General features: G+C 39.3%; 1 protein-coding gene across 3 annotated transcripts in view; it reads left to right on the top strand.

Annotated features, from left to right (window-relative positions):
- xpo4 (exportin 4) overlaps positions 1-16352 on the top strand; it is an 80523-nt gene that overhangs the window by 60293 nt on the left and 3878 nt on the right. For all 3 annotated transcript variants that reach the window (XM_078222115.1, XM_078222113.1, XM_078222112.1), the window contains exons 12-19: positions 512-689; positions 3874-4033; positions 6512-6681; positions 7665-7839; positions 9361-9654; positions 12574-12754; positions 13874-13992; positions 14942-15072. In XM_078222115.1, coding sequence (XP_078078241.1) covers positions 512-689; positions 3874-4033; positions 6512-6681; positions 7665-7839; positions 9361-9654; positions 12574-12754; positions 13874-13992; positions 14942-15072 — 1408 coding nt within the window. The remainder of the gene's footprint in view (positions 1-511; positions 690-3873; positions 4034-6511; positions 6682-7664; positions 7840-9360; positions 9655-12573; positions 12755-13873; positions 13993-14941; positions 15073-16352) is intronic.

Raw genomic sequence — 16352 nt, 5'->3', positions numbered from 1 at the left:
CAAAACAACCTCCGATAGAAATACCCAAAAATTTAAATTGATGATGTTTACAGGAGTAGAGCTCATTTTAGTTAACCATGAAAGAATGTTCATTGGAAATCAAAAATAGCTGTATTGCTAGATGGCCACTACCAAGAATAATTTCCAAGAGTCAAATTACTTGAAGAAGGAATGTACACAACATTTTGGATTATTAAAAGCAATGCTCTGTATGGATTTGGATTGTTGGTGTGAATATCTGTTTGTGGGTAGGACGTTAGTACTTTTATATCAAAAATACTGTTTAATTTGGGGGAATCCTGACAGAAAATAGTGCAACTGGAGGGAAATTCTGCTTTAAACCGTATTCTTCCTTACTTGCATGATCTTTTCTGTTTAATTACATATTTTGTTACATAATGTTCACTTTGGTTGTATGTACATTGTAGTTTGTCAAGAAAATATGAAATTAATTCATCTTATAGAATACTAAAATGTACTTGTAACCTGGTATCTTTGTTAATGTTGCTAGGCTACCTCTTAGCTGATGATACTCAGGGAGAGACTCCTCTTATACCTCCAGAGATAATGGAATACTCCATTAAGCATGCCACTGAAGTTGACATTAACACAACACTTCAGATCCTGGGTTCCCCAGGGGAAAAGGCTTCCTCTATCCCAGGATGTAACAGAACAGATTCTGTGATTAGGTAAGAGTTTTTTTTTAAAGTGATAGACTGGAAGAAAGGATGCTATGCGTGTAACAACACTCAACAAGCTTAACACCATCCAGAATTCAGCAGCCCACTTGCTTGGCACCTCATCCATCCACCAATTTAAACATTCACTCCCTCCACCAATGACACACAATGGCAGCAGTATGTACCACATACAAGATGCTCTGCAGAAACTCATCAAGCCTCATTTGGCAGTATCTTGCAAATCTGTAACCTCTACCACCAAAAAGGAAAAGGGCAGCAGATGCATGAGAGTACCATCACCTGCAAGTTACCTTCCAATCCACTCATCATCCTTACTTGGAGCTACATCAGCTTCGCTGTTGCTGGGTCAGACTCCTAGAGCTCCCTTCCTAACAGTGCTGTCGGTGTACCACCACTACGTTGCCTCAGTGGTTCAGTAAGGCAGCTTACCACTACCACCTTCTCAAGGTGATTTGGGATGGGCAACAAATGCTGACCTGGCCAGCAATACCCACATCCCATGGAGAAATAGAAAATCAAGAGCCGTAACTTCAGTGGAGTGTCAATCAGATTGCTCCACTCCTAGTTACTTCGCCTGAGATGCAGCTATACCTTTAATTCCCGTCTGACTTGGGCTTGGTGGGGGGGGGGGGGGGGGGGGTGCATTGGAGTGGGATTGGATGGCCAGTGAGGGTAATCGGATGTTGGGGAGAAAGTAACAGGCATTCAGTACTTCTAAAATTCTGTCTAACCATTTGTTCTCTAGGAGTTCTGTTGGTTACTTTCTTTTAAACATTATGAACAAGCTCTTCACAACTTGTTTAAATGTTACCAATCTCAAACAGATAACATTTAATATCTACTCTGTAACAGTGCTATGCACTGATTGAATGGTGTTCTCACTCTTAAATGTTTTTGTGATGAAATAAAAGTTCCAACTAAATGCTTATTCAGTTGTATCTTTTGATCCTGATTGTAAGTTCTGCAATGATTTAGTTGTTAAATATCTAATGTTGTGTGATGTTGAGCAATGCAAACAAGAATGGTTCTAAGTTTGATACTCAGACTTTAAATTTGCTGATTTTTGACAGCAGAATTGCAGGATAATTGCAGGCTGTGAGAGGGAGGTCATGCCTCACTAACCTGGTGGTGTTTTTTGAAGAAGTGACCAAAATGGTTGACGAAGGAAGGGCCGTGGATGTTGTCTATATGGACTTTAGTAAAGCGTTTGACAAAGTCCCTCATGGTAGGCTAGTGAAAAAGGTTGGATCCCATGGGATAAAGGGGGAGGTGGCTAGATGGGTGGAGAACTGGCTTAGTCATAGAAGACAGAGGGTGGTAGTGGAAGGGTCTTTTTCCGGATGGAGGCCTGTGACTAGTGGTGTACCGCAGGGCTCTGTATTGGGACCTCTGCTGTTTGTGATTTATATAAATGATCTGGAAGAAGGAGTAACTGGGGTGATCAGTAAGTTTGCGGACGACACAAAACTGGCAGGACTTGCAGATAGTGAGGAACATTGTCAGAGGCTACAGAAGGATATAGATAGGCTGGAAATTTGGGCAAGGAAATGGCAGATGGAGTTCAATCCTGATAAATGCGAAGTGATGCATTTTGGTGGGAATAATGTAGGGAGGAGCTACACGATAAATGGAAGAACCATAAAGGGTGTAGAGACGCAGAGGGACCTGGGTGTGCAAGTCCACAGATCTTTGAAGGTGACGTCACAGGTGGAGAAGGTGGTGAAGAAGGCATATGGCATGCTTGCCTTTATAGGACGGGGCATAGAGTATAAGAGTTGGGGTCTGATGTTGCAGATGTATAGAGCGTTGGTTCGGCCGCATTTGGAATACTGCGTCCAGTTCTGGTCGCCACACTACCAGAAGGACATGGAGGCTTTGGAGAGAGTACAGAGGAAGTTTACCAGGATGTTGCCTGGTATGGAGGGGCTTGGTTATGAGGAGAGATTGGGGAAACTGGGGTTGTTCTCCTTGGAAAGACGGAGGATGAGGGGAGACTTAATAGAGGTGTATAAAATTATGAAAGGCATAGATAGGGTGAACGGTGGGAAGCTTTTCCCCGGGTCGGTGGTGACGTTCACGAGGGGTCATAGGTTCAAGGTGAAGGGGGGGAGGTTTAACACAGATATCAGAAGGACATATTTCACACAGAGGGTCGTGGGGGCCTGGAATGTGTTGCCGGGCAAGGTGGTGGAGGCGGACACACTGGGAACGTTTAAGACTTATCTAGACAGCTATATGAACGGAGTGGGAATGGAGGGATACAAAAGAGTGGTCTAGTTTGGACCAGGGAGCGGCGCGGGCTAATTGTTCCTTGTTTCTCGTTTCAAGGCTTCATTCTATGATCATCTTGCTGGTGCCAGTACAGAGCGAGACTGCGGATAGTTGGGAACCTGTCTCGGGGGCAGGGAATTCATATGGTGTTCGTGAAAGTGGAAATGACTAGGGTTGGGAAGCATTTTCCGATCAGGGCCATTGTGATCTCCTGGACTCGTTTCGATCGCCTCAGGGGGTCGGAGAGGAATTTCCCAGATTTTTTTCCCCCATATTGGCCCTGGGGTTTTTCACTCTGGGTTTTCGCCTCTCCCTGGAGATCACATGGTCTGGAATGGGGGGGTGGGGGTGAGTTAATAGGTTGTAATGAACAAAGCATCGTAGCTGTGAGGGACAGCTCGGTGGATAGGATATTGGTATGTAGATAGGCTGGAAAATTGGGCGGGGATCCTGGATTCAGGATTCAATCCTGGACCGGGGAGCGGCGCGGGCTTGGAGGGCCGAAGGGCCTGTTCCTGTGCTGTATTGTTCTTTGTTGTTCTTTGATATTAATGTTATTAATTAATACTAATGTCTCCATTAAGAGAACAGATCAGCCATGGTTCCCATTCTTTGATTTCTGTGTGAACGACAAGAAAAGACTTGTTCAATGTATGCTCACATGGCCAGCTGATGCTTGAAGGATAGCACTCGAGTAGTCTGAGGGTAAAATGTGGCTTGTTGAACAGTCACTCATACCATTACCTTTAGGAAACATGGGGATCTAATTGTTTTTTAGTTCTACAAATATAAATGTATTCAAGTGTACCTTTAGAAAGTTTAGATTTATTTGAAACTATAAGTGAACCTGAATGGATCTGTGAAGTAACACATCAAACTAATCTAAAAATCCTATTTCCAGGTTGTTAGCTGCTGTTCTGAGAGCATCAGAAGTTGAGTCTCGAGCCACGAGGGCAAACTTGACAGAACTCCTCAGTCCACAAATGGGAAAAGATATTATGTGGTTCCTGAAACGATGGACAAAGACCTACCTTTTAGTAGATGAAAAACTCTATGATCAGGTGCTCAATATTGAATGTATTCATAGATTTACAAACTGTTGTTTCTTAATTAATTTTATAGTTTATGTCGGATTTGGTCTTTCTGTCTACACGGGTATGTTTGTTTAATTACTTTTAAATTCTATTGCATGACCTCTAATTGGACCTGTTGTATGTGGTCGTTTCTCAACATATTTGGATGACTATCAGGTAGCTAGCTCATTGCATCCCTCTGACGACTTTAAGCTTTAATGTAGACTCCAGTGCATAGTGTCTTATATGTTTTTCACTTCTATGTTTGGTACCAATGTTTCTGCCCCAATATTGCTAATCTTCTTTGAAAAAAATCATATTCAGATCAACCTGCTTGATTTGCTTACTTGGTTCAAGATTGGATGCAATGACTTTTAGTGAAAAAATGCTTGTCTCTGCATTCCAAGTAGGGTCACTTTTATGCAAATAGATAAGGCTGATTTCAAGAAAGTTTGAATAATTTTTCAGCTATCCTTTTCATGTGTATCAAACAAAAGTTATGCTTTTGGGTCACTGTTTGGACTGAAGCACTTTCACCTCTGTTGTACAATGTCAGGGTCACGCACTCCAAAGGTGCCTTGGTCAGTATGGGTATCTACTCTTGGAAATATAATAATTTATTGAAATTGTTAGTATAGTTAACAATACATTGGATTTCCTGATTTTTCTGCGTAAAGTCATCCAGTTTATTACAGAACTTAATTTATAGTGTATGGAACCCACAGCAGAGAAACAGCCCAATTGGCTTAAGTTCTTGTTTTTGCTTCCCGCAAGCACCCACCCACCTTCATCTAGTCCCCCAGCGCCTCTATCTCATGTACTTATCTATTTACTTTTAAATGCGTCTATTCTATAGTATTTTCCTCAACTATTCCTTGTTGTCGTGCAAAATGCTGGAAGTGTGAAATAAAAACAGGAAATGATGCAAGTACTCAGCAGGTCAGGCAGCATCTTTGGAGGCAGAAACAGAGTTAGCATTTCAGACCTGTGAGATTTAACAAAAGTTGTGGTCGTGCTTTCCATAATCTTACCACACTTTGCATAAAGAAGTGTCCCCTGAATTCCCCACTAGATTTATTACTATTTTGTATTTATAGCCCCTAGTTTTTGAATCCTCATTAAGTGGAAATATCTTCTTTATATCAATGATGAACGGTCATCCTGACTAGAAATGTTGACTCGATTCTCTCTCCACAGATGCTGTCAGACCTGCTGAGAGTTTCCTGCATCTTCTGTTTTTGTTTCAGATTCTGCTGTATCTGCTGTATTTTTTTCTTTTTCATTGTATCTACTCTACTGACCCCCCTCATCATTATAAACACTTTTATTTGGTTACTACTCGGCCTTCTCCTTTCTATAGAATAGTGTCCTAGTCTGTTCAGTCTTTACTGATGGCTCTAATTTCTCAGTTCTGGTATCCATCCTAGAAATTTTTTTTTAACCTTTGCCAATGCCTCAATATCCTTTTTATAATATGGAGATCAACTATATTGGACTCCTCTCCACATCAAAGTGTTTAAAAAACTGTTAAAATGATGACTGTGTCCTAATCACAAAATAGCCCTCTTTTTGTCAGATGATTTTGTAGCCAACAATTTGTTTTGCTTGTTTGACCAACATTTCCAGTTTCCTATGTTACTGGAGAAGTGGCACTACTTTGTGAAATTTATCATCTGTCCCCTTTTAATGAAAGGTAAAAAATAAATTACTATGGGAAGCATATTAAAGGGATCTTTTTTCTGGTGCATTATTAATGTCTCCTGATTGAGTTCGAAGAAACTAAGATAAAGTTACAATGAATCTCGGGAAGAACAAGATAATGGAGATTAAATGTTGTGGTGTTAGTAATTGTGTAAACAAGATGAAAGCCTCAGCTAAGCTTAGTTGGTAGCACTGGCCTCAAACCAAGAACTTGAACACTTCATTTAGGCTGACATTTCATTATTTACAGGAGCTACCTTTGCATCATAAGCTAACCTGAGGTCCTCTAACTGTTCAGATAGAAGTCAAAAGATCCACTGATATTTTGCAGAGGAGCAAGAAGTGTTCTTATTACCCTGGGCAAAATTCTTCCTAAAACAGCCCAACTAAAAAAAAAAATGGTCTTTCACTTACTTACTGTTTGTAAGCACTTGCTATACACAAATTGGTTGCAAAGCAAAAATTTTGCTATGCCCCCATGAGATCCTAAAACTGAGAATATACTATATTATCTTAATTTTATAGTCATGAGAAACAATAGTGAAAATAACTCCAGTGGAAAATTTGAGATTAGTTTCAAAAATCAGTGAATTTGAAAAGCAGCAAAATTATCAAGGAAACCAAAGATTTGCCTGTCTTCCCAAGAACACCACGGTAGTGGTGCACTGCCCATTATTGGAGACCTTTTGCATAGTTCCCTGTTAACCCAAAGAGCTGAATGAGCATCAGTACTAACTTTTCAATGTATGTCCTCTTTCCTTACAGATAAGTTTACCGTTAAGTACAGCATTTGGTGCGGACACTGAAGGTGCTCAGTGGATTGTTGGATACCTTCTAGAAAAAGTTATTAGTAATCTTTCAGTGTGGATTGCAGAACAAGACCTTGCAAATGACACAGTTCAACTCCTTGTAACACTAGTTGAGAGGAGAGAACGGTGGGTACAAAGTCATCCTTGTTTTGTCATGCATAAAATTTTAGAGCATAACTGCTTCTAGTTGCTTTCCTCACAAATCAAACCCTTGGCCTGGTATGTTGCACTTTCTTCAGTGCTCACTATCTCCTCACTATATTGAGGAACCCTAAACTGTACAAAGTATTTCAGATGTTAGCTAACCATTATTTTGCGTAGAACTGTCATGACCTCTTTACTTTCATATTCTATCCTGTTTGGTATAAACTCCCAAATTAAATTTATTGTTTAATGTGTTTACAGAACCATTTACATGTTTGTTTTCCATAAAGCCCTTGATGCTTTTTTGTTTCTATTTGTGTGTTATGTACTAGCATAAGAACCTAAACTGATTTCTTCAGTCATTTCTCCAAAAGATTACTTAACCACACTGCCTAACTGATGACTTATGGGCTGAGGGGGTAGTTTGCTGGGAGTAGATGATATATTTCAGTGTTTAGCCTCAAACAGCAGACTATAGATAATATTTTATTAAGAAAATTAGGTTGCATTTTTGACCATCCTCCATACATTAACTTTGAGGTTTATCTGGAGTATTGATTTGATAAACATTTAACTTGAGTTGCATATTAAGTAGCTTACTGACAAATGATTGAAATGTTCTCAAGTGTATTGTACATAAAAGTTTAAATGTGTGAACAACCCAAAGATTTTGTAAAATAATTGAATGTTCAAAATAATTGTAACTTTAAAGCTATTAGTATGTCCCAAAAATTTATTTTTGAATTATTAGGCCATTTCACTTGGTATTGCTTTTTTATGAGACCACTTAAATCATGCAGTGAAACATAGAAGTCGTTTTTTTTAAAAGCAAATACTTATTTTGTTCATGAGTCCAATGCCAATTATAGAGTTAATTGTAAGGTTATAACTGCATTCAGATAACTATATTTCTCCTCTTTGCTCATGGTTTGAAGTAGTATTAATTGATTACTATTCCCTTTTAGGGCCAATTTAGTAATAAAATGTGAAAGTTGGTGGAATTTGGCAAAACTGTATGCAAGTCGAAGTCCACCTCTGAACTACCTTCCTAGTAGTGTACAACGGACATTGATGAAAGCCCTGGTTTTGGCAGGGTTTGCTCATGTGGATACAGAAACAAAACAACAGTATTGGACAGAGGTGAGAATTTGAATATGGATTAAGTTAATATTTTGACCAAAGTTTTCTGAGGGGTTTCCAGAACTCTTGAGGTAAGTAAATGTATTGGAGTAAATGCCTCTGGATGAGAACATTGAGCAAGAAGGTTCTTGGTTTAGTCCATTGGTATCCACTAGATAAGCTGATCGTAGCTATATAATTTACCACTTCCATATCCAGTGGCCCTACTGCACCACGTGTGAATGTCAAAACAGGATAGAATCAAGCTGAGCTGCAATATCCTCCGTGGACTAATTTACTGCCGACACCCTAAGTTTCATGGTTTGGGGGTGTTGCAAATCTGCAGCTATGTTTGTGGGGCCGGGAATATCTTATTGGTTCAGTGTTCACCGGAGTTCCATTAGAAGCATGCTTCCTCCCAGTAGCTGCCACGTACAAGTGATGGTACTGCAGACATGAAGACATAATTAATCCTGAATTCTGTGACTTCTATCCTTTAACATGTGCATTACCTTTTAAAAAGCATAATATATCAAAGTGGATAGACTTGGTTAAAGATTGTGTTCAATTGAGATTTGTTAAAGAGTTTTGGCCATATCTTCGGGATCATTGCAGATGTTGAATGTTTTGAACTCTCATACTCAAGAAATTTTCCACTGCATTCATTCATTATCATCCTTGAAAAGAATTTTATTTCAAAACCGTTGCTGAGCTAGGATTTCAAAATCCACATGCACGTGGAAGAGAAACAACAAGAGACTGGGAGGAAAGCTAGATTAACCAAACAGCACCAGTGGAGAGCCACATCTTCTCAACACAACTCATCCAGAAGAATGTATGGACCAGTTAAAATTACTGAAGCCTTTCTCAGGAGGTTGCACTTCCACTCATGAATCATTAAAGGGACTCTGAATGTTGCTGTAGCCATATCTGAAACCAAGGCCCATGGCAGGCATAGTTCTGACTGTATCAGAGATAGTGACCACAGATCACAACTTTTATGCCTCTAGCATAATAAATCCTAAACTATTACTTCGGACCTAAACTTTGGAATTCCATCCCTACATTTCTCCACCTCACTTTCTTCCTTTAGTACATTCCTTAAAACTACTACTTTGACCAACTTTTTGGTCATTCAATCTAATACCCCCTCCTTTGGCTTGGTGTCTTATTTTGTTTTATAATGCTCCAGAGTTGCCTTAAGATTTTTTTTTAAATTAAGGTGCTATATAAAAACGGTTGTTGTTACCAAGTAAATCTATTTGCTTCAGGCACAAATTAGAGAAATCCCTCCCATCAGGCAAGCCTCATAGCCCTCTAAGTAGATCAAAACTACAATGCAAGCTGAGCTAACATCAGCATCTAGTCACAGTTGCCCATTGGAGGACATTAGATATCTATCAGACTTATCTGTAAAAATGTCACAGAGCACATTTTAAATTAAATTTCAAATGAACAAAATTTAATTTGTTTATTGAAACCCTCCTGTCAAGATGAGAAACATTCACTTTATCATGTATTTGTAAAATATATTTTTCTTAGGTTCTCCAGCCACTCCAACAGCGATTTCTTAATGTTATAAACCAAGAAAACTTCCAACAAATCTGTCAGGAAGAAGAGGTAAAGCAGGAGATCATTGCTACGCTGGAGGCACTTTGTGGAATTGCTGAAGCAACACAGATAGACAATGTAGCCATTCTGTTTACCTTTTTAATGGACTTTCTCAATAACTGCATTGGTTTAATGGAAATTTACAAGAACACACCTGAGACTGTTAACTTGATCATAGAAGTTTTTGTTGAAGTTGCACATAAGCAAATCTGCTACCTTGGAGAGGTAAGTAAAATCTGTCAAAGCTACTTTGTCTCACATGTCTTGTTCGGACATTTTACTGGGAAAACAACTGGATGGTTCATAATTTACCCTCTCCCACAGTTATTGTTGGTGTTTCCTGTCCATGGGAAGGAGAAAGAATTGTTTTAGATACTTCCTTTTCATGGTCATGGACTAAGAGCAAATTCCACTATTTTGATGTGGCATTGTAAACCAGTAAAATTTTTGTCCAAAAGCAACATTTTAGCCTTCAATAATATGCTTCTGCATCACTGCTCATGTTTTGTTTACCTGATGCATAGGATATAAATATAGGTGAGACTACTCTAATAATGGTGAGATGAAAATTACGTGTCATGTGACTATTACATTAAAGTGAACATAAGTTTATTTTATAAAACAAAATTGATTGATTGGAAATGCTCTTTAACAGGTTAGAAGTTCTAAAATTAGGAAAAGAAGGAAATTCAAACATACTGCATTTTCTAAGTCTCAGGATATAAAAATCTGCAGTTACATTGTCATCAGCAGGATGAGTGTGCTTGCTGAGATGTAGAGATTTTCTGTTTGCTGTTGAAGGACAAGGAAGGAAGTGCTCAATATTTTGCCTGGATTTCAACCAGCATTGAGAATATTCATTGCAGAGGAGATGTGTAGCATCTGAGCATGTGCTAATTCAAAAAAAATACATTATATGAGCAACCAAAAATGACTCTGGTTCCCTGAACACCACAAGGTTATTGTTTTACCAAAAGAAAATTCAATGAGGCATTCTTCAGTGACTGGTTTATTGCAGATGCCAACTTGGTGATAAAACTGTTATTGATGAAGTTATCAACCTCATTGTTATGGGAAGTATTGCATCCTAATCAAATTTTGAACAATTGCAAGCTAAATATATTCAAAAAAGAAATCATCATTTTGCCCAACTGTCGCTAATCAGTTTTTGCCTCTCTAAATACCTGTAGATCCTGTCTCTCGGAATTCCTTCTAACAACTTACCCACTACAGACACTAGCTCGATCAGCCTGTTGTTTCCAGGCTTTTCCCTGCAGCCCTTCTTAAACAAAGGCACAACATTAGCCACACTCCAATCTTCAGGCACCTCACCTGTGGTTGTCAATGATTTAAATATCTCTGCTAGGGGACCTGCAATTTCCTCCCTAGCCTCCCACAATGTTCTGAGATACACTTCATTAGGTCCCGGGGATTTATCTACCTTGATGCACTTTAAGACTTCCAGCAGCACCTTCTCTGTAATATGTACACTCCTCAAGACATCACTGTTTATTTCCCCAAGTTTCCTAACATCCATGCCTTTCTCAGCAGTAAATACTGATGAGAAATATTCATTTAGGATCTCACCCATCTCTTGTGGATCCGCACATAGATGACCCTGTTGATCCTCAAGAGGCCCTATTCTTTCCCCAGTTAGTCTTTTGCCCTTTATATAACGTGCAAGATTAGAAAAAGTGAAAGATTGCATCAGTCTTGCCTCTGGATCAGAAGGTCCTGGGTCCCTGATATGGAGTAGAGTCGAGACCAATACTTTGATGCATTGCTGGATGTATTCTCTCAGATAAGGTCTTAATCTGAAGCTCCATGTTAAGTAGTAGGTCAGTTACATGGACATAATGGATCCACTGATACTAATCAAATAACAGCAGGAGAACTGCCCAGTTGTTATGGTCTATGTGGATATCTCCTCCAATATTGGAACAGATCATTCACCTATCATTTATGGGACCTTGCTGTATTGCCTCACTTATCATATCACTCCAAGTTATTAATTGACAGCAAAACACATTGCAGTGTTCTGAAGATGTAAAAGTTGCTAGATAAATGTGTAATTTTCTTTCTTTAATAAGCACACTGCAAATAACAAAGAACAAATAAAGTTACAGCACAGGAGGGCCTTCCGGCCCTCCAAGCCTGCACCGACCATGCTGCCCGACTTAACTAAAACCTCCTACCCTTCCGGGGACGATATCCCTCTATTCCCATCCTGTTCATGTATTTGTCAAGACGCCCCTTAAAAGTCACTACCGTATCCGCTTCCACGAACTCCCCCGGCAGCGAGTTCCAGGCATCCACCACCCTCTGTGTAAAAAATCTGCCTCGTACATCTCCTCTAAACCTTGCCCCTCGCACCTTAAACCTGTGCCCCCCTAGTAATTGACTCTTCCACTCTAAGAAAAAGCTTCTGATTATCCATTCTGTCCATGCCCCTCATAATCTTGTAGACCTCTTATCAGGTCGCCCCTCAACCTACGTCGTTCCAGAGAGAACAAACCAAGTTTCTCCAACCTCTCCTCATAGCTAATGCCCTCCATACCAGGCAACATCCTGATTAATCTTTTCTGTACCCTCTCCAAAGCTTCCACATCCTTCTGGTAGTGTGGCAACCAGAATTGAACACTATATTCCAAGTGCGGCCTAACTAAGGTTCTATAAAGCTGCAACATGACTTGCCAATTTTTAAACTCGATGCCCCGGCCGATGAAGGCAAGCATGCCATCTGCTTTGACTACCTTTTCCACCTGCATTGCCACTTTCAGTGACCTGTGTACCTGTGCCCTTTGCCTCCTTTTTGATCTCAACATGACTCAAACTATCTACACACCTTTTCCCAAACAATGCTTCATTTCCAAAATAATAAAATAAATCCCCATCTTTTATTTTCAATTGCTTGTCATTTTGAATGTTTTAAAATATGAATGTGTTTTCTAATACTAAAGTAATTCCACAGCAACTATGATGCTTTAACATGGATTCACCCCCTCAAATGTTTGCCAGATTCATAGCCATGAGTTTCTATCACCAAAGGGAAAGAAAACAAAATCCAGCACCTGTTTGGAATGAAGGTTTACATTAAGTTTTGAAATTATTCTATCAGGCCTAACATAATGTCTTAACTTTCAGTCAAAAGCCATGAAGTTGTACGAAGCTTGTCTGACACTACTGCAGGTCTATTCTAAGAATAGCTTAGGCAGGAAACGGACTGATGTGGCAGCAGAAGAAGAACAGTATCAAGACTTGTTGCTCATTATGGAACTTCTGACGAACCTCTTATCAAAAGAGTTTATAGACTTCAGTGACACAGGTATACATGAGCTTTTGTGTACAAAAATGTCAACAAACGATGTGACAATACAATGTGATTTCTGTGTTTTTGGAGGTTTTTCACATGCAAGGCATCTCTAACTCATGAATACCACCTGTATAAATGATGACTACCTTTGACAGTGTAAAATTCCAGTAACGCACAATAATACACCACTAAACTTATCCTATAAGCAAATATGTTTGCATTGTGGAACACGAGTAAGGCCTCAATGAGCTGCTATGTTACTTAGGACTGAAATTTACAGTGGAATTTAGTATTATGCTTTTGAAAGCAACTAATATTTGCCACATCTGGAAATACTACAAAGCTGCTATAGTGAGGAGTGGCACAAAGCACAGCAGCACCAAAATGCCGTGGTACAAAGTAGTGGTTTCTGGATTCGGGTTCACCATCTTCCAAGTTACTGATTTCTGCTGTTCCACTTGGAGGAAGAGGAGGAAATAATTTGTTGTCAGATTATTATTACCACAATATTGTGGAGCTGATTCAGAATGGCGAATGGTAGAGGGTTGGGAGCAGATTCACCAGTACATCCTTTCTTTCCACACTGCTGTAGCTTATAATTTGGAATTTATAAAACTATTGTTGTATGGGTGTAGGAGTATTGTTTCTGATTTTTGTTGTTTTAGGGGTCTGGTATATTGCTGTTATTCTCAGCAGTGCTGTTTAATACTGGAACCGCAGGACACTGTAAATATTAACTCTTAGAATAATGAGATGGAAAGAGAGTTTTTGGCTTTTTAATCAGATCTGAAAAGTCACTGAAAATATTTTATGAATAAACTGTTCTTGAAATATACAATTTATCACTTTTTTTAAAAAAAGCAGAGTATTTGGAAGTCTAACTAATTTTGCTTTTTAATTGATCGATGAAAATCAATAGAATCATTCTCAAAGTTTGTCAGAATTCCAGCAAGTGATACCATCATACAAATTATAGCAATCTCCTTTCGGGGTTGTTAGAACTGAAGAAAATGATATAGGCAGGCCTCTTCTGTCTCACCCAGTCCATCAACACACATTGCATACTTCAGTGACTGTTGACCACTTAATGGCTTAACACAAGGGCTCTTTTACATTGTATTGCCTATATAGATGAAGTATTTCGTGGGCAAGAATCTGGACAGCCTGGAAACAGATCAGTGTCAGCTGCTGATGTAGTCCTTTATGGAGTGAATATTGTACTGCCACTTATGTCACAAGACTTGCTAAAGGTAAAGTGTTTTTTAATATGATGTTTGTTGCAAGGGGAATGAAACATAATACGGGAAGTTTTGCTACAATTGTACAGGACATTAATAAGACCACATTTGGACAGTTTTGTTCTTATTCAAGAAAGGATATAATAGCATTAGAAGCAGTTCAGAAAAGTTCACCTGACTGATTTTTGGGATGAGGGATTGTGTTGTGAGGAAACATTGGGCAGGTTGGACCTGTATCCGTTAGCGTGTAGAAAATGAGAGATGATACTGAAACAAGAAAGATCCTGAGGGGACTTGACAGGTGCTGAAAGGATGTTTCATCTTGTGGGAGAGACTACAACTAGGGGACACTATTTAAGAATAAGGGATCCCCCGTTTAAGATACAGATGAGGAGAATTTTTTCTGAGTTTTATTGATCTGTGGCAGAGAACTGGAGGCAGGGTCATTGGATATTTTTAATACTGAGTGAGGTAGATTCTTGATTGACAAGGGAGTTGAAGAGTTTAAGGGTACTCAGGAAAGGGAAGTTGAAGCCACAATCAGATCAGCCATGATCTTATAGAAGGGCAGAGCAGGCTGGAGAGGCCAAATAGCCTACTCCTGCTCCTAATTCGAATGTTCATATAATGAGACAAGTGGAAAATAAGTAACAACAATCCCATTTCTAATTCCTACAACTGGACACTAGTAGGAAATTTACACAGCTTGTTAGAGTGTAGAACAGTTCAGACAAAAAGAATCATGCATCTCATTTGAATAATTATAGAATTTAAAATCATCAGGTCATGGAAGCATATAGAAATGGGGTGATGAAAGTGGATGGCTGTAGTTGGTAATTATACTTCTGAGAAATGTCATGATGAAAGTGTCTTGGGGGAGGGGGGTTGGTCAATTCTATTAACTGTCCATTAAGTTAGATACATATTTTCAAAAGTTATTTGTTTTGTCTTGCCATAACAGTTTCCATCATTGTGTAACCAGTATTATAAATTAATCACCTTCATCTGTGAGATATTTCCTGAGAAAATACCACAACTTCCTGAAGAACTTTTTAAGAGTCTCATGTACTCGTTAGAATTGGGCATGACCTCGTATCCTTTTACTGCTATTAGGATGTCTGATTTGTGGGAATTATAATGTTGACATAAAATATTTGGCTTAGTTTATATCTTGGATTGATGAGATGATTCAGAGCAGAGACAATTGCTGCAGAGTGCGCGTTTGTGTTGTGTATAGACACAGATCTGTCCTTTGATTTGATTTATTGTCACATGTATTAACATACAGTGAAAACTATTTTTTCTTGCACGCTATGCAGACAAAACATACCATTCATAAAGAAGGAAACGAGAGAGTGCAGAATGTAGTGTTACAGTCATAGCTAGGGTGTAGAGAAAGATCAACTAAATGCAAGGTAAGTCCATTCAAAAGTCTGACAGCAGCAGAGAAGAAGCTGTTCTTGAGTCGGTTGGTACGTGACCTCAGACTTTTGTATCTTTTTCCCGATGGAAGAAGGTGGAAGAGGGAATGTCTGGGGTGCGTGGGGTCCTTAATTATGCTGGCTGCTTTGCCAAGGCAGCGGGAAGTGTAGACAGAATCAATGGATGGGAGGCTGGTTTGCGTGATGGATTGGGCTACATTCACGACCTTTTGTAGTTCCTTGCGGTCTTGGGCAGAGCAGGAGCCATACCAAGTTGTGATACAACCAGAAAGAATGCTTTCTATGGTGTATCTGTAAACGTTGGTGAGAGTCGTAGCTGACATGCCAAATTTCCTTAATCTTCTGAGAAAGTAGAGGCGTTGGTGGACTTTCTTAACTATAGTGTCGGCATGGGGGGACCAGGACAGGTTGGTGATCTGAACACCTAACAACTTGAAGTTCTCGACCCTTTCTACGTCGTCCCCATTGATGTAGACAGGGGCATGTTCTCCTTTACGCTTCCTGAAGTCGATGACGAGCTCCTTTGTTTTGTTGACATTGGGGAAGATTATTGTTGCTGCACCAGTTCACCAGATTCTCCATCTCATTCCTGTACTCTGTATTAGATACATCTGTACTAGATATTTTCCCTCCAGAAACTACAAGAGTAGCACATGTAACATTTCACACATAACCACCAATAGTTTTACCTTTACCTATTGCCAAGGTCCAGTTTTCATTTTGAGATTAAGATGGAAACCCTGAAGCATTGAATAATTTTTTTCTGCAATATTTTTGCCATCCCGTCTTAAATCTTAAGCATTTTACTGAACTTCTGTGAAACTGTAATTCTTTCTTAAAAGTTAATAGAACAGAAAGTGGGTGACAGCTAAATAACCACTTGAATAAGATTATGGATTCGGTGTCTTCAAAGATTTGCATGTATTATTA

This window comes from Mustelus asterias, chromosome 10, assembly GCF_964213995.1.
Source record: "Mustelus asterias chromosome 10, sMusAst1.hap1.1, whole genome shotgun sequence".
Lineage (NCBI taxonomy): Eukaryota > Metazoa > Chordata > Chondrichthyes > Carcharhiniformes > Triakidae > Mustelus > Mustelus asterias.
Note: the sequence above shows the minus strand (reverse complement) of the source record. Positions and strands in the feature narration are given on the sequence as shown.